Genomic DNA, 27,891 nt, shown 5'->3' on the forward strand with positions numbered 1-27,891 from the left:
TTTTGTAGGCAACTGCTTGGTTCAACTAGGCATAACTGATAACAGTGATTTATTTGATGGATAATGGACAGAAGGAAAGGGTGTGAGAAAATTTCTATCCTGTCGTTTTTTTTTATAATTACCTAATCTGTCATAGATACAACGCAAGTGAGATGGAGTTGAAATAAAGATTGACTTTCAGTTAACTAATCGTGGCCCTCGCAACTAGGGGTCTCTCAACCCAGGGATCAGTATAGACAAAATGAAATGGAATTTAAGGACCTACTGCTCCGATTGAGCTAATGAAGAAGGGGGTCAGTATAAAGCATAGCAGGGGTTTCTTCTGAAAATTTACGTTCTAGAACGTTCTAGAATTTTATTTACTTTTTTATTTAGCTGAGCCAATTAATATATATATATATATACATGTACTATTGGTCTTGATGTTGGCGTTATCCTTTGATGTTGGCGTATCATTATTTCAAATAATGGTACGGGTAATGTGCCAAGCGTACATTATTTATATATTATACTAGTTGAAATATTGAACCTGCGTGACGTATTTCATTGAAATGCACGTGCTGGATAGTGTCTGTATTTTAAAGGAGATAAATCGCTAATATTTGGGACCTAGAAATTGACACAAATTGGTCACAAGGCATATAGTAATGTAATATGAATGGATATAAACTGATTTACATTCAATCGTTTCTGTTTTTACTGCAATTTCTTATCAGTTATGTTCGTCGAAATAAGCCAGAAGTCTTAATCGAATGGCAACCTCTAGCGTCTGGTTATTCCAGTCTACACCGATAGTGTCCAAATAAGAATATGGCGTCACCGTTTGACATGACTTGTGAAATATGTCTAGCATCGTTCATCGAGTCCCTTGTTACAAATGGCGTTGAAACGCATTATGGTACACGAAGTTAAATTTTTTTAAATTTGTCGAGTCGATGCTCATGCTACACGTGTAAAGCGTCAATGAAGAAGACGTTTTTCATCTAAATAATGGAAATAAGGTGAACTAGAATTAAAATTTACACTGAACAAATAAAGAAGTTGGATTATACATTGTTTTAATTTAAAAATTACATGAATCGAAGTTAGATATTACATGAATAGAAGTTAAAAATTACACGAACAGAAGTTAGAAATTAGACCAATGATTCTCAACCAGTGTGCCGCGGCAGACACGTGACCACGAGATCTTCCTAAGTGTGCCGCGAAATTTTGAGTGGCAAACTAAGAAATTGCGAAAAACCATGTGATCCCAAGTGAGTATTCACTGGTGTCTACTGGTAATTTTAGCTGTGTTTTCTTTATTTAGTTTGTGTCATTCTATGTGTCTATGACTTACTATGTTTTTATTTCGCAAAATTCAAATATTTTTCATACATATTTAGCCAGGTGTGCGGCTATTTTATTCCTGTGTTCCAAGGTGTGCCGTTGGCAAAAAAAGTTTGAGAACCACCGAATTAGACGATAGCATGTCAGAATTTTGAATCTATAATGTACAACCATAATATTAATATATATATATATATATATTATTTTATAATTCAAATTACACCAATACATGAACAAATAATTTTGCCAATTTTATGGCAAAATAGCCAAATTAGTTTGATGCATACTTAAAGTTACAAGTACACAAAACAAATATTTATATAGTTAAAAGCCTTAAATTGTGTAATCGACATAAAGGTTAGCCCTGGGGAGGGGGGGGGGCATAGCCTCCTACAAACAGTTTCTAATGCCCAAATAACAGCAAAATTTTGATTCATTAAGTTAAAGTCTGTCCACCGAGTTTGTATGTCTTGTTATTTATTTTTCTTAAAAATATGGGTCGAGCCCCCCCCCCCCCTTCCCGCTATAAATAGGCTACGCCACTGTCGACCAGACAGAACGAGAAACGAAATGTTAGACACAAGAATTGGCCTAACAAAAACAAATACGGTCTAGTTGCAGTATAAAATAGCTAGGTCTATATTTCACGTCTGAATAATTTCCTTCAATACTCATATAAATTTTGCGTTTGCTCACATATTTATCTTTGCATTTAGCATACCTTATACGCATCAGGGTCACAACATTTTTTAACCGGACAGGAATACCTTTTTAGTAAACAACCAATTAGCATAGGTGTCTCTTTATCTACCTCAATAGACAATTTGATTGGTAGATCCCTGTTAGGCGACTGTCATGGCTGGCCGAATGGTTTACGTGACATCAAAACAAGTAGTGGAAAGTTTGCAGACTTTGGTAAGTTTTAAATTTCTACGCAAAAGTCCCATTTCCATGAGACTCGAATCTAATACTTATTACCTTTTATTTCAAGTTTGTCTTATGACAAAGTTAACTATGATGTGTTGGCCTGGTCACTCAATGGTTAATTAGTGGACAAATCGATCAAAGTTATTATTTATATACCGGTAGTGTTGCATCGGTTTTGAATGGTCGGATTCGACATTTCTTTGATCAGGGTGTACTAGGCTTGCTATAAGAATAGGTGACGTAATATACACGGATTTTGCCAGGGCAGCCAAATAATACTATATATAGTTGCCCAAGTGTGATTTAAAGGAGCTAAATCGCTATATTTGAGACCAAGAAATTGAGACAAATGGGTCGCAACACATATAATAATGTAATATGAATGTATATAAACTGATTTACTTTCAATTGTTTCCGGTCTACACCGATAGTATTGCGCATGCTCTCCAGAAAAGAATATGACGTCACCATTTGACATGACTTGTGGAATATGTCTAGCCTCGTTCTCGAGTCCCTTGGCACTGAATCACATTCTGGTACAGGATTTGTGTACCAGTGGTAAAATGTAAAATATTTTGTCTTAAATATTGGATGTCAGAAGCAAGGGCGTGGATTTGTCATAACTTTTGGGGCGGGGGCGGAGGGGGGGGGGGGTGAGGACGGACGAACCCTGGAATCTGGAACATTTCATTACCAAAAGAAGTAAATAATTACGAACAGTTTACTGTACCAGTGTTTTTTCGATGAAGGCTGTAACAAGGGGTAATATGATGACAATATGGAAAAATTGACTACCTACATCAAAGCTGCATAAATATTAATTGTTCATGAAGTTAAGTGAATTGTCCAAAGACGTTCGTTCTACGATCAGTACTGTTCTCTTTGAATATCTTGGCGACATGAAGGGGGTCATTATGCACAGCACATATTCTCAAGTGGTTCATTCGGTTTTGCGTTATTGAGTTGTGCAGCCAAGTTTTGATATGGCGCAGAGTGCTGAAGGATCGCTCGGCTGAGCAGGAACTAGCAGGGTTCAGCAGTGTGAGATGAGAAGAGCTTCGACAGAAGGGAATGTCTTCCTCACTCCAGGTGACATAATGAGGAACTCTTCTTGCACAAGTGAAATAGATTTGGCCGAAAACTGGTGCTTGAAGAATGGCAATTCTTGTTCCAAGTCCCGATTCAGTTCCAGATACATAGAAACAAGCTCACTATCATGTGGATATAAACCTGAAAATCTGTCCTGGTGATCAAAATCATGGGGGGGGGGGGGGCAGATACCTATTTGTCCCCCCCCCTTCCGATTCTCAGTGGGGGGACGCCTCCCGCCCCCCCCCCCCTAAATCCACGACCATGGTCAGAAGCCCATCTTTTCCTGGTAAGATCACAACATTAATGTTGCTTTGAATTGACAAATAATTCGTGTTTTCAATGTTGAAGACTTTGGATGATATTGTACCCCCTGTTCCCAGCATTAACAACTTTTACCAAATACATGTTTAGTGTCATACATTTCTGCTCTGGTTGGGCTAATGAAGACGGGCATACACCGTACAGTGTGCTAATAGAAAAGTTTTGCCCTAACAGTTGCACTACAGCTTACTCATATTTCGAATTCCAATTGGTGTTCTTTTACATGCACTACAATGTGTACATGGTACCTCGGTTGTCCATCCAATCGGAATGACCAGGAACACTTCCTTGTCAGACTCGACCTCCATCCTGCACCATGCCAGAAAATCCCAAGGAACTTTCTCGACCAACAACGGGAGTGAACCTGAAACCTGTCTTGACTCACTAAGCCACTGCTGTTCTTCATTACTCAGAAAAATAGCCAGTTTTCTGTTTCATTAAAAGCACAATATTATTAATCCTTATCGTATGTTAACTTAGAAAAGGCAGCCACAGGCTAATTAGAGTATAGGTCGATGTTTGTTATTACTAATGATTACATTAAGTGTATTTTTTTTTATTATGTTCTGCAAACTAAACAAAAAACAAAATATATATAATATAAGCTAGCTTGTTGTCATTTTTATTAAGGTACTTACAATATATTTCTACCTCATTTTGGCTGTGTAATGAGACAATTAAAGAGAATGGTGTGAAAATGTGTTGACTGGTTGTACATGTAGCATGACAATCGTAAAGATAGACAGTGAAGGAAAACAGTGATTCAGAGGTTATTTTGATGTGATATTATTAATGAGACTTGAAAATATTAATATGTCAGTTAGGATACTAGGCCTCGGACTGGGATATTGCTGTTTATAATTCCAGCATAGGCTGACAAAAACATTTAATCATAAGACAGAATCAATGGTCCATCCATGGATATATTAGCCTGCATGTAAAATAAAACTTTATGATGGAATTTGAAGAAGAGTAGGTGGAAATGTTAAATTCTGCACACAATTCTCCCTTGTACACATAGTCATAGTACATAAACTTAATGATGTTAGTCTCAGAATTAGTTTCATATAAAATATCAATTAGACAATACATTGTATATCCAATTCATTCAATTCAGTAATACTATGCTTTGTTTATTTCATGTCCCTTTGAAGAAGTTTCTTCTGCTAATAGGATTATGGATAACCTTTTATTTGTTGCCCAATTAGAAAGCTCATGTAGTTTTATCAATAAGATTGCACAATATTACATGTCAATAAGATACTTAGCCTAGTATTGTTATACTTATTCACTTTGTGGATTTTGGGTTTATTAACCATTTGGATAGACTTATAAGGAAGTTTGCATGGTATCTTATGCATGTTTAGGGACTCAATGCTCAAATACTAAAAGTAACCATGTTTATATGAAGTCTTCATAGAAAAATTCTGATAAGATTAATCAAAATTTCCATATTGAAAGGTAAAAACAAGAAGCTTTAAATGTTTTAAAAAAGAATTTAAACATTTTGTACTAGGGTGAGGGGCTGTACATACATATACTCAAATATATACATTATACCAAAAGTAGCCACATTTATATGAAACTTTCAAAGAAAAAAATATAAGATAATGTGTCAAATATTTCTTACTAGTCAAACTGTCCTGCTAAAATAATGAAAACTTAAGAAAGTTTACAAAAGGAATTAGTCAGAATGTCCCAATGGTTGAGTAACAATGGTATAAAAGTAATATTACTATTTTTTTTATGAACAGACCATAACTGTGTAAAAGATAATCAACTAGATAATTCTTTATTTTAAAACTATGCATGAATTTTAAAATAGTTCATCTATTTAAAATTGATTATGATTGTTCATGGAAATGTAAGGAAAATCCACCAGTATAAGAGAGATACATGTAATTTAAAATTTAAACAGCTGTGTCACTTCCTGACAAATGACAGCACAATAACTAAATAGATTATTAGACATAATGTGTATTCAAATTTCATCAGATATGAGATATTCTGTTTGATAATTATTTTTTTTACTATTACATTTATACGCCCACATTGCATGTGGACGTTCTAGAAGTTAAAGTTAATATCCGATTGACTTTTAATTTATACACAGGATTGTCAACAATTTCCGATAATTACCTCCAGAGTTAACGCGTGAGCATTGTATTAAAAGGCCTGCCATTGAGTCAAGTGGCATTCTGATTAAAATACATATCTATAAAAAGCCTATGATGTCAGACATTGATTAATCAATTAGCGTTGATGTTTCTAGTGGTTTACCCACAGTTTCGTGAATGGCACGCCAAGAAGTCGCTGTAACAGAACGTTTCATTGAGTTAAATCTCTTACTTCTAACAAAACGCCCGTAATATAACAACTCTTCCAGATCCTAGTGTAGTAAAGACAAGTAAAACAAAATTTTGAACTATAAAAAAAGAAACGAAATAAGATCTGTGTTTTAATCAGATTGAGTCAAGTGGCTTGGTTTTGATTTCCCGCTTCTACATGTACGTGAGAAGGCGTAGGGTCGCTTGTCCAACCTGGGTTTACTCCGGGTCCTCCAGTTTCTTCCGACTGCTAAAAGACTCCTACGCGCAAACAAATTATTGAAATAATTCCTAATCATCGGGCTGTCGATTAGGGGAACCCTGACATTTTTGTCCTGTATACGGCTCCATGGGTGTTTTTCATGGAATCCAGTATTTTTCTAGTAAGATTGGATATCTCTACTTGCCATATATACCAAAATTGCCATACTTTTATTGGAAATAACCACCCGATAAATACTTTTCTGGGAACCTATCTTTAAAGTACCTAATCGCTAATATTTGGGACCTAGAAATGGATACAAATGGGTCGCAACGCATATAATAATGTAATATGAATGTATATAAACTGATTTACATTCACTTGTTTCGGTTTTACTGTAATTTCCAATCAATTATGTTCGGCGAAATATGCAAGAATGGCAATCTCTAGTGTCTGGTTATTCTAGTCTACACTGATAGTATTTATTGCTCATGATCTCCAGATAAGAATATGACGTCACCATTTGACATGACTTGTCTACACTGATAGTACTTAATGCGCATGCTCTCCAGATAAGAATATGACGTCACTGTTTGACATGACTTGTTGAATATCTCGAGCCTTGTTCTTCGAGTCCCTTGTTACAAATGGCACTGAAACGCATTATGGTAAAATCACAACATCTATGTTGATTTGACAAATAATTGACAAATAATTTGTGTTTTCAATGTCGAAGAATTTGGATGATATCGATAATGAAAAGCATTAGACTTCTTTGAAAGAAACTTTGGTACTTTGATTGTTTCTTTTGAAACTTTTACAACATTTCAAAACATTCAGTATTTTACTAGATTTACTGAGCAATGGATTTGATTATAACATATTTTATGCTAACTAATAGACATATTTCTGTACCATTTAAAGTATTTTTAACAAATACCATTTTCTGTGATACACCTATTTGTGACTGAATTCTAACAACAAATATACATATTTCTGTGCCATTTAAAGTATTTTTAACACATACCATTTTACGTACATGTATACACCTATTCGGGTGTTAACAGGTACGCCCCATGTGCTAAGAAAACAATGTAAATAATATCAATTTGTTATCTATTGTGTCCTGTATAAACTAGAGTTTATGTATGTATGTAACGTATTTCCCTGTGTGTTTATTGATTTTGTGATTAGTTGGAGTGGTTAATATACAGTTTTAAACAGAATATATATCATATAAATGAAGTTTTTAAGTACAGACAATGAATTTTGAAACATCTGCTGTTTGTTAAATAGATGGAGCATGTTAATCTAACATAATCAATTTTTACGCAGACGTTATTAAGTTCAGTTCAGATGGTGGGCGATCAGTTTTGACTTTTTAAAAGAATGTTTTAAATATTTTATTAAATCAGATTTTGGAAAGTTCTCTGTTAATTGGTGACACTTGTTGGATAAATGTAGGTGTGTTAGTGAATTTTCTAAGACTGAAGATATCTGAATTGTTTTAATAGCATTTAGTAATTGAATGGGAAATACACAGGACACAATTTTCTATGGAATTAAGTCTGGAAATAAGGCACCTGTCACAGACAATGTCAGTCACAAGTTCAGTCATTGTCAGACACAGTTCGTCTTGTCATGGTCAGATTTTTTTTATTTTCTGAGCTTTTGTTGATATTTATAATATCTGGCACATACATTTAGTTAATCATCATTTCCAGACCTGTAATGTAAGGAATATAGTTATTGGTTGATAAAAAACAGAGAAGACTAATCAAAACATTGCTCAGTAATAAACAGTAATTGTGTCCTGTATATGATGTGATTAAGGTTTTGTAGATTAAAGTAGAAACAGAAGTTCTATGGAAGACCCATACTGGGTTTAATTGATTGAAGCTACATGTACGAATCTACAATGATTCACTTGTCATTCTCTTTAAACTGACTGGACCAATTTTATTTCAGTTTTGATTTGATTACATCTGTATTATGATTGGTTATAGGAAACCTCTCAATAATTAAATTTTCATTTCCACAATGTGACGTGCCTGTTTTGGATATGGTCATTATTGAAAGATGTCATAAAAATGAAACATATGTTGTTGAAAGTGGAATTGTTTTTAGTATATTTGAAGTTGTCTTCAATTTTTTTAATTACAAATTGTTTGCTTATGTATATGTGACCTGTGAGAGCAAATAGAGTTGAAAATTGCAGGTCTTTTAAGATATGAACAAAAGTGTTAAAATAGGCTAAAAATATCTTTTTAATTAGATAACTCGAAACGTAAAAGTCTAAATTTGACAAATAAAGCAAACTATTTGTTTTTCTTATCCTGTTTCAACATTTTGTTCATATATTAATTGTAGATAATGTATTGCAACTTTCAACTCATTTTCCTTTCACAGGTCACTTAAAGGTATGTGTCTTCATGTTTTATTCAACCAAAGGGCATTTTAGAAAACTTACAGGTACTAGTGCGGGCATGATATATCGTTGAATCAATGTATGATGATTCACCTTCTCACGATTCACGTATTGTATCACAATTCTTTTTTATGTCGTTTCAGTAAGTTACCTGTCACACTTTAATTATCCATGTCACACATTATCCATAGGTTTTGGTCCCTATTTTGATCCACATTAATGTCTGGATATCAAACAGTTTAATTTCTTCGACATCGGCAGGACTAAAAATATCAATTATTCATTTAACCTGTTGTTTTCATGGTAAATATTGACCTGGTCATGAATTGTATCGTAGCACCTGAATCGTATCGTATTGTGACTGCAGTGGCAGTACCAAGCACTAACTAATATCATGTAATTTATTCTTTATATATTTATTGACGAGAATTTCAAGAAAGTATAATTTCACATACTTGTCAACTTTTTATTGTTTTATTATGTTTATATACTTACAGAAATCAACAGTGAGAATGATGTGACATTCGACTAGTTATTTTCTAAACTTTCCTGAAGAAGCCTGGTATTGGAAGGATGAGTTGAATTTGAACAACTGGATAACCATCAAGTGCCTTATAACAGAACAAATAAATTATGTGCTACTACTCTATACATTGCTGAAATGTAAAATTTTCTTATTTGAATTGAAATCCCCTGTCTTCCAGTTATTGATTCAAAGATTTATCACCTCTATTAATTTATGTCTGTCTTCAATTTCCTGCATTTGTGGACAAATATCAGATGAGTGTTGAGTGCCTGTTAACTTACAATAGTGGACAAACATCAAATTAGTGTTGAGACCCTGTTAACTCACATTTGTAGACAAATATCATATTAGTGTTGAGACCCTGTTAACTCACATTTGTTGACAAATATCATATTAGTGTTGAGACCCTCTTAACTCACATTTGTGGACAGATATCAGATTAGTGTTGAGACCCTGTTAACCCAATGTTGTGCTTCTGATTCGAAACTAAACAAAGACAATAGAATAACTAGTACTCTTATTAAAAAAAAAATTCTGAAGGTTTATTATGATACATACACATGTACACATTAAAAACAAAACGTTATGAGATTTTCATAGCGTTACTTTACAAGTTTGGTGCTACAGTATATTTTCTTTAATATTTAAACAAAGATATTTTCTTATGTATTATACAATGTACATTACACACAGTAAAATTTCATTCATTTATGTTAATGCCCAGTATGTAGATAACTATGGCAATATTTTAAGTGAGGAGAAGCTAAATGACATTTTGTATGCATGATATATTTATATTTCATGTTATCTTCTATCTTTTGTGCAACATCCCATATCATTTTACAGCTAAACACTGTATTTGATTCTTGTGTCTATAGGATATTGTTTTTTTTTTTATATATATATATAGATATCCAAATTCTATGGGCTTTTTTGCAGACCGACATAATAACACAAATTGTTGCGGTTCCTGTGGGAAAAACTCCGCATATGTTAGACAGTAAATGAAATATGTTTCCCAAAGAACACACCTAACAATATTTCATATGTGCAGCATATTTTAAGAAATACATTTTTGAGGTGGTTTTTTTTTTTCACTGGTATTTCATTCATAGGAAATCGTTAATTAAATCATATATGCACATGGATGTATAAGACAACAGTTCAAATCAATATGATAGTTGAATAAAGGAAGAATTTATTAACTAAATTATTTAATATCCATCTTGTTTTTGGAGTGAAACACTAAGAAATGGACAAAGTGTGCTGAGTTATAAATGTATAAATAAATACGGAATAGATTGAATCATCAGAATAGATACAGACTGAGAATTTTTGTATATTTTCGGATTTATTTAGAAGAAACTGTGATTAAATGTTTATTGTATTATATTAGTGAGTTACACACACAGCTATCAAGATGAATGCAGAGTTATTGGACTTGGGTGACCTTACGGAGGAGGAGAAACTGATTATATTAAAAGTTATAAAACGGGATGAAGATTTGCGCTGGGAAAAAACACAGCAAGTCAAGTAAGTTCGACAATTGATGTTCAGTTGAAATCTGTGTTATTGTGTATATTTCTGTATATATTGAAACGTTCTTTGATTTAAATTTTTATCAAGATTAAATGTATGTTTTTTGGAGATTTTTTTATAATTTTGCACTTTACCCACCCATTTCATAACACAATAGACAGCTGTACATGACAGTGATAAGTGTGTTCTTTTTATACGCCCACATTTTCATGTGGACACATATTGTCGTCATCCCTGTCTGTCCGTCTACAATTTGTTATCAATAATTGTTATCCGATCTTGGTTCTTTTTGATATTGGCATGTCGTAACTTCATTGATTATGGCCCCAGTTTGTAAGATTTAGTTTGTTAACCCTCTAGAGGTTACAATTTTTATTTGACTTTAAAAACTGTTCAATTATATCACTGCTTAAGATCCCTACACTCAAGCGAATTACTAAAATAAAATTAAACCATATTATGTGTACGCTGGACACATTTTGCATTGGTTGTCCTGTGGCTGCATCAAGAGGAAGCTAGGTTGGAAAACTGAAAGTTCAAAAGTTTAATTTCCACTTTTTTTCCACTTTTCGAAAACACTGACTCAAATTATGTTTAATCCTTTTTGTTTTAGTCAAATGAAGAATGACATACACAATTTACGAATACAGAGTGTTTTACGCGATGGTGATGACCTAAATAAAATGTGTGCACGGTGTCATGAACAGTTTGGATATATCTTCAATAGGGGAGAAGTTTGTCCACAGTGTAAATTCCGTGTATGTAATGCATGCCGGGAGGTAAATCTTTCTGGAACATGGTTGTGTACACTTTGCTTCAAACAAATGTAAGTATTTTATAATTACATTAAGGTTATTTTAGTCGTATTTTTATTTACTTTTGGGTTATGCATTTTATAATGACTTGAGTATTTGCTTAAATTAAATGAACGGAAATGGGGTTTAACGTCCTACTGTTTTGCTCCGAACTGGGCTAATGAAGGCGGGCATACACCATACAGAGTGCTATGAGGGAAATTTTGCCCGGACAGCGGCACTACGGAATACTCTTATATCAATTCCAACTATCAAGGGGTCTTTTACATGCACGCCAATGTGTACACAGGACCTCTTTTTTTTTGTTCCATCCGAACGACTAGACATCTGTCCTTGTCAGACCCTCTGCCCTGCTTCACTGACAAGGGGGAACCACGCCGGAAAAACTAGATGAACTTTCTCTGCCAATGCAGGGATCGAACACCCGACCTTTCTAAATGTATACAGGTAGCAGTTTCGAATCATGTCATGGTCCGAGAAGAACCTTTTTTTCAAGCTAGGTTCACACTTGCCAGGGGTAGTATGTGTGTGGTAATGGGCCTAAATGTGTCTAGTTCAGATTGAAATAGAGAGTAAGGTCCCAATTAGAGTTGAAATTTAAATATGTGTAAGCTGATCTGCTGTTGACATATCTGAATCATCCCCAAACAAATTTTCGTGCTCATAACCACTGCTTTCAGTAATATTCTTTCACAGCTGTACATGCTGTTTGTTTTCTTAGCACTTTATGTTGGATGAAATCTTTGACAAGAAAGACAACTCTTGATGGCATGAACATGCAAAGGAACAATAAAATGTTTGACGTCTTTACTTCATCTAAATGTAGTTACATGTATGATATTGATTCCCAAATAAAAGTTTTGGATCATATTTCAATCTATAATTAAGACCAATTATTTATCAGAGGGGTTTGATGGCTGAATGGTTAGCATGTGCGTGCTGTATCATAAGGAGTCAACTATTATGGTTTGAATTCGAATCCCCGGTTGTATGTGACAAGGAGTAGGGTTGCTGTCCAACCTCGTGGGTTTTCTCTGGGACCTCCGGTTTCCTCCCACTGCTAAAGACCCCTACACGCAAGTGAATTATTGAAATAAAAAATTAAACCATGTTAGTCCCGAGATGACCTAGTTTGTGTCAAGTGGACGTTAAACCACATTTCTCTCTCTCTCTCTCTCTCCCCAATTATTTATCACCAGACATGGCATCATTTGCATTTTACTGTATATTTTCTGTGGTTCGATAAAGTTGTTGGCCAAGAAAATTCCCACGGATTATCCGGCATTGTTTCGCACACCTGATTAATAATTGTTCTGAATTCATTGCCAGAGTAATTTTTTTAGCATATAATTTGGGGTTGATTAATTGATCAGTGAAATTTAATGGGAAAGCTGACAAGGAAAGTGTGTCGGGTTGTTTGGAAGGGATGTAAAAACCAAGGTTAAATGAACGTTACCACATGTTTGTAAGAAGATAGCCAAAGTATTGTGTCAAAGCCTACATGTACTTCATTCGTTAATGCACTGAGAAATCTAGGCAAAGATGTAAAAACTAATTTTAGAAGTTCTTAGAAACATATATTCACACCTCTTATTCTCGGTGTTGGGGTTTGTTCCTGCTCGCTCACTACACTTTATTTATTACTTTTTAGAATTATCCAAAATTCTATCCTGATTATCACCCTTATTCTTATTATTGTAAAATTTATTGACCCATGATGTCAACTGGCAGACTATGACTATCGCCATTCAGAAGCAACCACTGTCAAAACTGGTCGCCATACATCTTTCTTGTAAATCATTTTGGACTGTATTATTCCAGGCCCATGAGTGTACAGCACAGTGGGTGCTTAGGGATGGTCCCCCGGGATCCATTCACTTGAATTGGTATTTATTGTTTATTTCTTACAATGTCAATATAGTTTGTCTTGTCAGCAGGATTGTGTTATGTGTAGTACGGTCCTCCTGCACTTACTAGATACATTTAATTAGCGGTACACATGATAGCAGAAATAAGTACATGTATTTTCTCCATCTGCTTTTAGAAGTTTATTACATTAAGTTCTTTATTGACTCGTTTTTTTTTTATTTCAATTATAAGATTTCAAATGAACAGAACAAAACAAATCTGCTTTATTAAGATTCGTTTTAATGCCCACCTCTCAATAAAATGTCACTGTATATTGTAATATAAGATTTCAAATGAACAAAACAAATCCGCTTTATTAAGATTCAGTTTAATGCCCACCTCTCAATAAAATGTCACTGTATATTGTAATATAAGATTTCAAATGAAAAAAACAAATCCGCTTTATTAAAATACGTTTTAATGTCCACCTCTCGATAAAATGTCACTGTATATTGTAATATATTGTTTATTGCCAACAAACCTATATATCTTTAATGGTTTATTACAACTGAAGCCCAAACCAGACAATTTGAAATTGTAAATCTTATTATCAATCTACATTCAATTATTTTATAAACGTTGTTCTGTCTAGACGAAGGTATCTGTGGAATCGTTAATATTTCCTCGTAATTCTACATGGAGGGACCATTATTATACGAATTTGCATTATGATTACATCACCATAATATGCTTTATTGGTTTGATACATGGTTTAAGCATACAGATAAAATACTCTGTGATTTTTAATAATCATAATTGATCCTTTAATAATGTTTCTACACAGATCCTTTGAGGATGCTCTCAAATCTAAACCCAAATTATACATATAAATTGGCTATGCTTCAGATTCTTATAAAGCAGCATTACTTTGTTCCAACCAAAGCGACACACACTTGGCCTCAGAGTCCGAAAACTGCAGTTCACGCATCATTGTTGTGCATATGGACACAGAAACTGCTTTTTATTTTAGAATTTATTTTTTGCGAATGATGGAACAATGGTATCCAGGATTAAGACGAGGAATTAAAGATGAATGTTTTCTCAGAAACATTTTATCTTAAAAGAGTATATTTGAGGAACATAATAATCTTTTAACTATTTAATGGGAGCAAGGTGGCTCAGTGAATAAGGCACTGGCTCACTAATGAGTGTCTCAGATTCAATCCCATTATTGGCCAAGAAAGTTCCTCAGGACTTTTCAGGATGGATTTCCCTTGACAGTGGTGCAGGATGGAGGGCGCCTGGCAAGCAACAGGATCTAGTTGTTTAGATGGGATGGAAAATGAGATTTCATGTACATACATGTAGGCCTACACATTGGCATGCATGTGAAAGAGCTGTTGACAGTTGAAATTCGAAATATGAGTAGGCTGTAGCACACTGCATGACATATAGGATGTAGGCCCTACCCGTCGCCCTGTTGGTGCAGAAAGGTACATACATGTACATGTAGGATGTTAAAGTCCCACTTCATATTATTTCTGCATCTTTCATAGAATTATAATGTAAACTTGTGGTTGTCTTTCAGGCAATTAAAGTTGTTAACAGGGGAATGGATGAAACCTGAGGAAGAGAAAAAAGACAAGATAAAGTATGTAGGTGATATTGTTAAAGCTTCAATAAGAAAGAGTATGACATCGGAAGGTAAGCTTATGTTTCAATGCTTATATTTTTACCTAGATTATTAATGTCATGCTTTGTACATAAAAGGCAACAGGGCAAAATAAAATTTCATACAGTGTTATCCAAGACAGGACTCGGCCCACAATCTTTGCTTCCAGAAATGAACTTATTGTAACTGAAAGAGAGTCCTTGGGTCTTTGCTTCCAGAAATGTCCTAATGTCTGACAATGAAAAGGAAAAGCCAGATACACGTAGTTAGTGTATAAAGGAATCAACAATATCAGAATAATCAAATCAGAAATGTTTACCGAAAGCTCAAGAAAATACTGCAACCATAAATAATCACTTTAGTTGAAACATTAAAGCATGCATTAGATAAGAACTTCAACCAATCACTGGGGTTAAAACATAATAGCATGCATTAAACAACAACCTCAACCAATCACTGTAGTTGAAACATTAAAGCAGACATTAAATAAAAACCCCAACCAATCACTGTAGTTGAAACATTAAAGCAGGCATTAAATAAAAACCATACTGTAGTTTAAACATAGCGTGCACGTGCATTAAACAAGAACATCATGATTTAGTTGAATCATTAAAGCATAGGCCTACATTGAATTAGAACATCTCAATCAATCACCATAGTTTGCCATTTTTAATTAAGTCTTAAAATTAATCTGTATTTATAAGGAAGTCAGATGAAATGAAATGAGGTTAAACGTCCTACTTTCTGAACTTACTAGGCTAATAAATACATGTACCACTCCCTCCAAAACTATTCCATTTAATACAATTCACACTTTCATTTTTCTCACAAATTAAGTGATTGACCTTCAATTTGTAGTTTTGCATTAGATTAAAAAATGTTGGCCCATAACCCATCTCTCTTTAATTATGTGAATTTGGTTTTGGTTTTGGTTGCACTAGAATTAGTGGTGGAAGGAGTTTTGGCTTTGAATTGAAACATTTTTTGTTGAAGGTGGAAAATTTAGGTATTTTGTGTCAATGTCAATTTTGGCTTGGAGTGGGTCCCATTATGATATGTTGCTTTAACTTTTTGATAAATACATCCCTTAATTTGTTTGATTGCTATTTCATTTGAAAATATTTCAGTGAATAAAATATTATGATATAAATTATCTGTGTCTTGTTTATTGTGTTAAATTAAAAGCGAGACTCATGGCACATTGAGTAAGGCAATAGCTCTCTAACTAGGGGGCCCGGTTTTACGATATCTGGTCTTGTCCAAAAAAGTTCTCTGGATTCCCCTTATCAGTGGTGCAGGATAGAGGACCTGACAAGGACAGCATCTGGTTGTTTGGATGCTAAAATGTACTCAAATTGATTATTTAACATTTAATTAAAGGGTCAATCCTGATAATATTTTGGAGAATTAAACTGCTTAATTTTGTGTTAAAATCCCTTAAAATTCTCTACCTTAGGGCTGAGCAACTAACTCAACATATGTGATACGTTTTTGAACAACTTAAACCCGTCAGTCTTTATCTGGAAATGGAGACTGGTGTCCCAAGCTGTATTTTGCGGTGTCTGGATAAAACCAGACTTTTATTTTATAAAAATAATGTGTAGGTGAAACTTACCTTTCGTTATCAAGTACAGCACATGGGTCATTCATTGTGGAGCCCTCTAAAGGAACGGGGGTCGATTATTAGGTAACCCAACGGAAAAATTGACCCCAAATCTTGAACTCGTTACGTATCCGGATAAGGAATTTTGACGTTCATGTCCAAGCAACTCAATATTTTGAGCTGAAATTTTGAGACAAGGTAAATACACCATTCCTCTTTATTTTGGCACTTAAATTTCATACATACTCTGACTTTTATTTTTGAGACTCTGTTCAAATCGGGATAGTCCCTTTAAGAAAACAAAATCAAAATATCAATGGTAAATAATCTCATGGCTTGGATTCATTCGGATTAAGAAGAAACCTATCAAAAGATTTTAGCGAATATATGGGTGACGCAGGCTTGTTTTGACCCTATCCCTATTATATCTCCTGCAGTATAATGCTGATTGTTGACAAATTTTCAGTTCATCACATCTTTATAAATACTCAATGATGTGATAATCGATATTCTGTTTAGGATTCGACTTTCTCAATATTTTAATTTGCAAGGGATTCAATTCCCTAATATGTCGATCAGAGATTTTATATGATCATATTTCTCTTTTTATATTTTATTTTCATTTGTAAGCCTAAACCAAGTGATAAATTTAAGCAAATATGGCAGACATGTTGGTATTCAGATTAATTTATTGAATTAAGTTACTTGATATGGGTAGTGCAGTAGCACCTTGATAGACCAATCACAGATGTACTGGTATACAATTTCCATCCAATCGATATAAAGGATTTCAACATCGTTAAGGAAATATGTAAATATATTGATTGTACTTGAACATCAACGGGCAATCAAGCCATTAAATGACATCCTAAGCCACTTCAGAATAAATGTAAATATATATTTACCGGTATGTATTATTATGTATAAAGCAATAATAATTACATAAATAAGTATTATGTCATGTACATGTAGGTATACATTATTTGTTGTAAAATGGGTTCTACCGGTTTCCTCCCTCCACTAAAAGAAACATATGTGCAAGCCAGTTATTGAAATAAAAATCTACCCTATGTTAGTCCCGGAATTAATTAGTTTTTGTTAAGTGGACGTTAAACCCAATTTCTCTATCTCTATTGAAATTATACTGATGTCTGTAAGAAACTATACCAAGAGAATATTGAATAAAAAATGCTTGAAGTCATTGGAGACATTGGTTATATCATAAGCCAACCTTTCAGTTCCTGTATCCAAATTATGAAGGGCTTATAAGTTTTTATTCACATGGTTTGTCGGCGTGTAATTGCAAACACACAATTAATTTTTGGGATATGAAGGATAATATATCTTTAAGGTAGATGAAACAAATCTTCAGACATTCAAGTTTTACTATTGCAATAATGCATTAATCATGTGGGAAATACAGGTGAATTATGATTGAAGCTAATTGGACAAAAAGTTAGAATTTCTGAATGTTTTTCGTTATCTATCTCACATAGTTCATTTTTAAAGAAATATCATACATGTAACAGTTGGAGATGTATGTAATTACCAGTAAGGGAAATATAATTAAATTCAAGTCCTGAACTCTAGCAGAATCATACAGCTCTAGGACAATTCATCCCTGAACAATTCATTCCAGGACAATTCATCCAAGGACAATTCGTCCCCTAGGACTATTCGTCCCCAGACATCTCGTCCCCAAGGACAATTCGTCTCATGACTATTCGACACCTAGGACAAATCACCCCTAGAACAATTTGTCCCCGGAAAACAATACTATAGTTCTTAACTTAATGGTTCCTGAAGTGATAATTGATAGAAATAGCATCTGCATGGTTCTTAATGCTTACAGAATTATCCGGTGACGAATTGATCTGCTATGAATAGTCCCGGGGGATGTACATGTATTGTCCGGGACGAATTGTCCTGTACTCGAATCATACCTACATGTAAGTTCAACAATTCTGTTGTGATATCGCAGACAAGGAACTGTTCCCTTGCAAACAAATACTTCAAATGATTTACATGTACTTGACATTTTCAGTGCAGACGCCTTTATATCTATATGACTCTGCAAGTAAATCACAGAAAGCATTGATTGTTTGGTTTGTTATTTTTCTAGGATACAAGGACACTTATAATGAGTCTATTATTAGAAGAAAAAGAAGAGCAAAATTGATTAATATTTAAGACATAGAAGTTCAACTCTGCTGATTGTATTACAAACATACTACAGACATATTAATCTCATATCAATACACTCAACCATACACACATGACAATCTTATTATTTTATGATGACTTTACTTATTTGAAACAAGAGATTAATAGTATTTCTTGACTGGGCCCCCAAGCACAACTCGTCTTCTTGTTCTTCTTGAGGATGACACTGTTCTAGAAAGGGCGAAGGCTCTGCTAATTGAAGTACGATCAACATGAAATTTGGTATGTGTTGCTTGGGGAAATCTGCATAGAATGATGGACTTAGATTGATTCCTGGTTCATGATACGCTCATACTTTTTAAAGAAAGCATGGGACTCGTAAAATTGATTTATTGGTCACACTATTTGGGACACAATATAACTGTAAATCTGCTTCTAATTAATTGAGCGAGAATCTTTTGGTAAATACCTAGACTGTGTTTGATGATGAGATAAGAATTCCTTTGGTCGAGAATATGGGAAACAATAACTCTGCTTCATTTAAAAATGATATCACCTGGAAGTGTACTCTAGACATTTATTCCCAGAAGATTGTATACCGATACTCCCAAAGACATTTTATATACCATTATAAAGCAAAGACAATGATTCTTTCTTTTAAGGAACTATCTGACTTTTATACAATTAATATCTTTGAATGTCCGTGATATGAAATGTAATTTCTGTCTCGCAGTATGTTTATCAGTGTATATCAGTCTCATTATGATTAAGTGTAATTTAACGTGTTGGTTTCATATTGATCTCAACCTGTCTGTAGAGACAGCTCGACGGATTTTTTTTGCTTCCTGATTCTAGTTGTTGCTTTGTAGCTGATATTAGATTGCATGAGTTTTCCCTGTACATGTAGTATATGGCTAAGACAAATGTTTTTACCATGACATTTCTGCTTCTGATGTTAATATTTTTTGTACTCTTCATGTCACCCTGTTATCTATTTGAATTTGATATGTTATTTTATGTGTAATCTTTTAGTATTCTGGGATATTTTCTGTTTGCATGTGCACCATGGGTTCCACGTCGGCCATATATGCCGGTCGGGATGGAGGGCTATCGAAATTTCTTAGTCAATCATTATTTGAACACCTACTTATCATAAGAATTTTCTAGAACAAAGCCGTTTACCGCTATTACAATCACACACGATGTAAACAAGATTATTATGATCTTAGAAAAAATGGCAATTGATATGAAGTACTGCTCTTCGCATTCAACCATCTGTCATATTAAATAAAAACAGTATAGCAATTATGTAAATCCTCAACAACGTACGTGTTGGGAGAAAAATGCAGTATAATTTTTTCTAAAGCTGTATTACGGCCTGGTGGGAATTGTAGAAATAAAATCTAGAGATTAGTTAACTTGCTTACCGAAAAATTAAGAAAAGAACGTCTTCCAGTGCTATTGTGTAGCAATATTGACAATTCCACGTGTAGCAAAAATGTTGTCTATATATGGTTACTCTAAAACCAATAAATGTGAGAAATATGCCGTGGATAATTATATATTTATTGTATTACAACTCAAAATTATCCAGGTCATTATGTTTTCTAAAGAGCATGTGGTAATATGTGAGCTACTGGAATGGTTTTTCTATGGCCAATTCAGCTATTTCGATTATTTAAGTAGCCAAAAAGGAATATTTCATGAATAAATAATTATCATAAGTCTTACTAATATTTCATTTTTAAGTCCAATATATAATTTTTTGTGTACACCATGCAGACAAAGTGGTATAGACATGTGGATTCACAAAACCCTGCCCTGAATAAAAAAACATGAAATATGAATTTATTTTGAAAAGTTCTTCGTGTGTTATCAAAAATGACCGGCAGTGAAAATTTTGAAGTGGAAGCCCTCGTTTGCACTACCTAATCTAAATATTCACATGGAATTTTGTAATTCTGCTTGGTGTTTGTGAATCTTTTGTGATGACTGATAATTGCAAGTGAATTTTGACCAGATAATGCTTTTTTTGTATTGATGTCCATTATAGATATTTGGACTATATTTTCTTGTTATTGATACTTATTGGGAACCTGTTGACAGTTTACATGGAGTTTCTTATTATTAATACACATGGTGTAGCTGGTTGAATGTGAAAAGTCTTTGTGATATATCATTGATCTTTTGGCATTGATTTTCTTGATTACATGCACACGTACCATCAAATACAAAAACTTAAATTCAAAAAAAAGTAACAACACGGTCATACAACTACATACTTCTTTTCTCAACATAACAAGAATTTTCTTTCTAATTTTGTTTAGACCTGCAACAATATTTTTTTTTTTGCAATTATTGATCAAATCCTTGAGTGTGCATATATAGATAACAGTTGCTTCTATGTTGACACTAGAAACATATTTTATCTCAGAAATACACAATTGTAATTACCAATGTCGCACGGGCATGGCACAACTATAAAGATGCATTATTTTCTCTAAATCTGCCTATTTCAGATATTTTTTCTAGCGTCAGATTTTATATAAATTATTATATACACATTTATTCACTTGATGAGCCCATAATCAACACCCCAGACCATCGGATGGCCATTATATTAAATGGATTAGAACACCCACACACCAATTAATAATTTAACATTAGAAATTGGTAATTGAGACTTTATAATTAGCGTATCATTGGTACTTGACACTTGAGACTATTTTTACATCAAAACTTTCGAACCCTCTTAATTTAACTCAGATTTAAGTAATTTGGCAGAAATTTTCAATATACTCATTTTCCAGTGTCTATTTTTAAACTATTGTAGCAAGAACATTCATTCCTAATTTTGCTAAAACTTACATAATGCATCTTTAATAGAATGCTGGTTTATGGAAACCATATTGGTATTATCACCTAAATTCAAAGTGTCACAGAAAGTTGTTTTATTGGCATGTAAGGTAGACTAACATTACTTTAAGGCTGGCCCAGCGGAGTGGGGGGGGGGGCTGGGGGTGGCGGGCACGCAAGTAACTATTCAGTTAGATACAATGGCATAACTGGAAGTGAGACTTCTAGAATGTAGACTTTCAGAAAAAATAAAAACCTGCTATACTTTATACTGTTCCCCCAATTGCGAGAGTCGTGATTAGTTAACTGAACAGTCGATCTTTATTTCAAGCCCATCTCACTTCCAGTGTATCTATGGCAGATTAGGTAATTTAAAAAACAATGGGATATAGTTTTTCTCAACCTCTGTGCATGTTCTATATACAAATAATTCACTGCTTATGGCCTGTTAATCAGGCCTGGAAATAACATTTTTTAATGTACCTGACAAAATGTCAGGCACTAATGAAATAGTACCTGACATTTTCAACTTAGTGCCGGACATGTATTAATGCTATCAATATAAAAGACAAATCAGTGCCGGACAAAATGACAGGCACCAGAGGTTTAGTGCCTGACAAAGCCTGATTCTGTGCCTGACATTGTCTGTGACAGGTGCCTTATTTCCAGGCTTGCTGTTAATATAAGCGGGTGCCATGCAAGATATGCCCACATTTTGGAAGAAATGGATGGGAAGAGGTAAAATCAACAGGGCTCATACTCTCAAGATAAGTTGATCCTTAACATATTTGTCAAGTTTCATCTGAATGGGTTGTAGCCCCTCTGGAGGGCCTACAAACTTAATACATATTTCACATTTTGCAAAAAAGGCATTGGCTATAGCTCTAGCATGAAAGATCTGATGGGTTGCAAAGTCAAACTCATCCCAGAACTTTTGATCTTTGAGACATAGTTTAAGTTTCATCTTATGAATCAGACAAAAATTATTGCCTCAGGAAGGTCCACAAAATTTATTCATATTGGACATTTTGCGTAACAGGGCTGATGCACACCTAAATTGAGCTCATCTAAGAACTAGTGACACTCGTTTTAAGTTACATCCACTTCGGATGAAAGTTGTTGCCTCGACGGTCCACAACCTTGTTTGTATTATATGCTTTTACACAATTTGCATAAAAGGGATCAGCCATTTGAAGAGAAGTTTCAGTCCAATTTTCAGCAAATTCGGACTCACCCATAATTATGGTGTAATGGTGATATATTTGAACAGTTTTTTTTAAAAAAAAAGTGTGACCCCTAGAGGGTACAATCTGGAGCTATCCGGAAAGTTACAGTCCAATATGCGCCAATATGGAAAGTAATCCAGATCTTTGGGATATAAAAATATTCTTTAAAGGGGCATTATGGAAGATTAGATAAAAAGCTGGCAGTTCTGAGTTCTCACTATAATAGTTAAAAACTAAATAATGTAAAGGGAATATGCTGAAAATTTCAGTCAAATTGCTTCACCCTGAACTGAGATGTTGGTGATTTAATTTTAGGCCTAGCCTCGATCATCATTACCAAAGTCGGTACGATAAAAAAAAAAACATAGCCTCAATTATCCATTTCTGCACTTAATCATCCATGAGCGTTGAGCAGCAGATCGGATTCAAACCCAGACAAAATCAAACACATAAGATGACATCAAGAGTTGATTAAGGCAATTGTTTTTGTGAAGAACATGTAATGCTGTTATTGAGAATATTGAATTATTAAGCAAGGTATAATAATATCCTGAAATCAATATTAAGACAAAAAAAGAACTTGCTACATGTTCTGATTCCGCACTGATACATAGACATAATATGTAGGATGTATAACAACAGTTAATCAGAAAATCTATCTATTGGGCTGTTATTATAGTTAACTAGATATGACGTAATTCACATAGTTGACAAATGCTTGAATAAGAATCAATTAACATCCTTGTAAAATCGAGAAACGTATTGATTTTTATACAAGAATTAAATTTTAATCAATTCTCAAATGTCATCTAATGTTGACACTGTAATTGTTCTGCAATTTATTTTAAAACTAAAGATATCAAGATATACATGTACGTATGTTAAACATTGAAATCCAATTTATTTTAAAACCATTATGATAGGCCTATATTTTAAAAAGATACACAGGTCTAATTGTATGCATTGTGCTTTATTGATTCCTGACATAATGTTTGGGTCCTGAGAATTGAACTGGTTTGTGATACCAATAGAGGAATTGATCTCTGACCTTGACCTTGATTAGTGGAATTGTATGATATTACAAGTATGATGGATTTTCAATAATTATTGCCGTATTACGATACACAACGAATCGATACCATATTCTATGGTGTGTTTAATACCATATACATTGTAGCATACACGGATTAGACTTTGGCATTTATTCATAGAATTGTATGATATTTACAGTAGGCTAAACCCTGCTTAGTGCTTTCAGGCCTGATATTACTAGTACAATACATATACAGGGTAAATCAATAGTGTTCTTCAAGACTTTATGGTAGAACTATATGTGTGTAGGTCTTGTGATCATCAATGTGTAGAGGTAGAATTGTGTTTATGGATGTGTAATTATGTTGTAGAACAAAGCAAAAAAGGGTTGTGGTGTCAGATTTGTCATTGATTCCATGATTGATAAGGTTTCTGATAGTGTAATACAGTGCAATTCAACATCTGAGGTGGTTAATTCATTTGGAGAGCAATGATTAATTCTGTGCAACTTGAACGATAAAAAGACTCACTGTATCATAAAATATGTACATTTAATGCGTTATTCCTGATAAATTCCACATTCCTGATATTTTGGTAATTGTGTTCTTTACAATATATCCACAGAGAGCCAATATAAATTCATTAAAAAGTAGAAGACTGTTTATAAATGTGTCAGTTATTTTCTAAAGACTCGCGACATCCTGTGCAGTGTGACAGTGTAGCCTAACTACTGCTCTAGAATGTTATTGTTATGAGACAATGTGCTGCCATTCTAGTATGTTATGAGACGATGTTATGATGTTATATACAATATGTACAATGGACAGGTGGAGATTAGGATACACCGTGGATGTCGATAGATGCTAATTAACTGATCATTAAGTTAGTGATTCGCTTGTGGCAATGTCACATCAAGTAATAATGGTGTATTATTGTGATAACATGTTTGCTCATTCATAGCATAAATATTAGTCTGCATACATTCTGTCCACCTTATTCTCAGTGTAAATGTTAAAACACACTGGAATGACTTTAAAAACGGCTAAAAATATGTTGGAGGTTTTACGGCTCGACAAAACATTAAACAAATTGTTCATGAATAAGAAAACAGACAATCTAACAGTCCAAGAGAATTGATGGATGTAAACTCATTATGTGTTCATGTTAAGAAACAGAAGATAATGCTGTTAATCCCGACAAGACATTGAACATTTTTTATGTTGAAACATTTAATGATTTACTGTGATAAACCACACCATCAGCCATTATACCAAGTCAGTGAATTATATAATTTTTTGAAGAATTTGATTTTTTCCATGTGCATCTTATAAAACTGTATGTTGAATTGTTCTAAAGAATGTAAAACAGAATTTTTATATATCCAGAAGTAGGTCCAAGAGAGAATAGACAATGATATTTTGCTGTGTTCTGGTATGACGGTTTTCCATTAAGGGAGTGTGGAAATGTTATTGAAATTCTGAATGTGTCCTATAATTGTCTGTGACCCACTGTAACCGAACCCTAGATTAATCTAATTTACCAACGTCTGAATTTGTCAATGTCATTAATCAAATTCTCAAAATAAAAGTCAATTTCATTCGTAATTTAAAGTTCTAGATGATTTTGAGACAAACGTCATATAGCTATGGTGAAACAAAGCAGAAACTTCATGACATCCCCACCTATTTTAGTCATCCACAAATTGACATTTCTTATTAGCGGTGAAAATTAATGAACCAATCAAGGTGTCTGTTAGTAAAGGATTTGGGCTATTTATTTTATTTATGAATGACCGAAGGCCATGTTGCATTAACAGTCTATTTTCATAATATTTCAATTTATGTTCCTGATTTATCCAGAGATAATTCCCAAATCAGAATTCCCATTGGACGTCGGCTTGTGACTGCGTTGAAGGAAATCAGCAGTGTATTACCCCATGAAGATTGTCTAATCAAATGTAATTCGACAGTGGTGTATTTAAAGTCACTTTTGATAACTTCGGCAAGCAACTAAAGGGCACTATAAATCTAAGTGCGGTTTACAAATTCCTGGCAGGACCTACGGACTGATTGGAAAATTGTGTTCTTGGTGGTTTATATGTCAAAGTTCTAAGATATATCTTCATTATTTTGTGGGTTTGGTCAGTATATACGAGTTGCATTGGACTTTGTCGACAAACGTAATCTTTGAACTGCCACTTGTTAGTTTAAAAAAATCTATACCCGCCCACTGTACATGATTGTTGTAGAGTTTGTCATTGTGATTTTAGCAAAACCTTTTTGTAATTGCTATGATTAGAATATGGTATGATTAATTGTTGACTGTTGGGATTATTCTATGAATTATTTATAACGTGCACAGATTATGTCTCCATTTAAAAAATGTAGTAAAAGCATTTTGTAGATTATTTCTATATATTAGAGGATTAATACTGTGTTTCATATCAACATAATGCTGGAAAGATTTAGAATGTTAATAGAGGAAGCCAGAGCTGCAGGTTGGTATTTTTATTTTTTTTTAAAAAAATCCCTTAGGAAACTTTCAACAAAATATTCTACACGCAGCTCAGTCATGAATTTAGTGTATTCTTACAGTTTGAATAAAAAACCCAGATCAGTTGTTTTGAACGCCCCATTGTGACAGTTTATCACTTGACGTGTAAATTTTCAATCCAAGTTTATGCTATTGCTAATCTTTCACAACGGGAGATTGGGCCTCAGATCTTTGGGCCCCTGACCCCTCGACACCGATTGGAAAAATAAAACTCATCTTTGCATCTACTGAAAAATATATTGGCCTAAATCCGATGAGACAAATGATCTGTGAGTGGAGTGTGGAAAAAAAACTAGTTTCTTTCCGTATTTGTTACCGTGATGGTGGTCCAGGAGCTCCTTATAATTAGAAACCAGTTGGTCTGGGTCCCCAGGAGCTACCAAGTCCGCCTATGTTCTTTATGTTCCAATACAGATCCATGGTTCATGGTTTATAAAAGGTGACAAATCATCATTATGTTTATGCATACACAATTGTAAACGGGATTAATATGGGCAAAAAATGTTTAATGACTTGGGTCTTTGGTGCAGATGTGTTGATCTCACATGCATACAATGATAAGAAATATCCTAATCACTATTTGAATAATGCAATATTGGTCACTTGAACAGGTGACATGCCATCCTTTCAGGCTGTCTAAATAGCATATTTTGATCGGATATTTGGGTAATTCCGCCCTGCCTTTGTTTTCAAGATATGTACCTAGTTACAACTTTCCCTGTGTCAATTATTGTAATCATTTAATCACATGTCCAGTAGATTTATATGACTTAATTTATTTTGGTGTTTTAAGGCATCTGTTTTAAAATGTGATAGGTTTTACTCAGTTAATGCCAAGGTGATTCACGTTATCTACAGCAAAATATAGTGTTACAAACTAAAGTCTTGGTAACCTGGATTATACTGGTTGGCATACAGTATACGCATCTGTAAACAGGGATGTTGCGTGCTGTGTGATTGTTCAAATACCTAGGAAAGCCTAGATTGTTCTGTCCTGTGTGGTGTCACTAATTTTAATTCATTTCCTACTGACTTCGATGTGGGGAATTCCCTTTGGCTAATTAACTCAGTAGATGTATAAATTCTGTGCCTGGGATTTCGGATTTGATTCGCTACATGAGCATCCTGTCACAAATTGTATGGAAATTCAAAAATATACATATGGAAATACAAAAATATGAAACTTCTAAACATAAATGAAAAACAACACCATTAGTTTGATTATTATCGTGTGTGTAGTCTTTACCCACAAAAACATCAATATCTACACTTGTAAATATTTAATACATACAGCTCATTGACTGGTTGCATTAAATATTCAACATTGTTCGTCACTTGAGCTCTGTCATTAACTGTTTGTAACCAATAGAAAATATACACGTGTACAGTGCCGGATTTACCTATTGGCTTGGCAGGCTGAATCCTTGGACCT

General features: G+C 33.9%; 1 protein-coding gene across 4 annotated transcripts in view; it reads left to right on the top strand.

Annotated features, from left to right (window-relative positions):
• Positions 1–2,140: 2,140 nt before the first annotated feature.
• The window catches only part of LOC126810590 (synaptotagmin-like protein 5), a 58,264-nt gene continuing 32,513 nt past the window's right edge, over positions 2,141–27,891 (top strand). For 3 of the 4 annotated variants that reach the window (XM_050535741.2, XM_050535742.2, XM_050535746.2), the window contains exons 1-4: positions 2,141–2,244; positions 9,124–10,685; positions 11,305–11,517; positions 14,943–15,058. In XM_050535741.2, coding sequence (XP_050391698.1) covers positions 10,573–10,685; positions 11,305–11,517; positions 14,943–15,058 — 442 coding nt within the window. In that variant the 5' untranslated portion in view covers positions 2,141–2,244; positions 9,124–10,572. Of the gene's footprint in view, positions 2,245–9,123; positions 10,686–11,304; positions 11,518–14,942; positions 15,059–25,306; positions 26,404–27,891 lie in introns of those variants that run through there. The other variant, XM_050535745.2, reaches the window with a different exon arrangement.

The sequence above is a fragment of the Patella vulgata genome, chromosome 2, assembly GCF_932274485.2.
Source record: "Patella vulgata chromosome 2, xgPatVulg1.2, whole genome shotgun sequence".
Classification (NCBI taxonomy): domain Eukaryota; kingdom Metazoa; phylum Mollusca; class Gastropoda; family Patellidae; genus Patella; species Patella vulgata.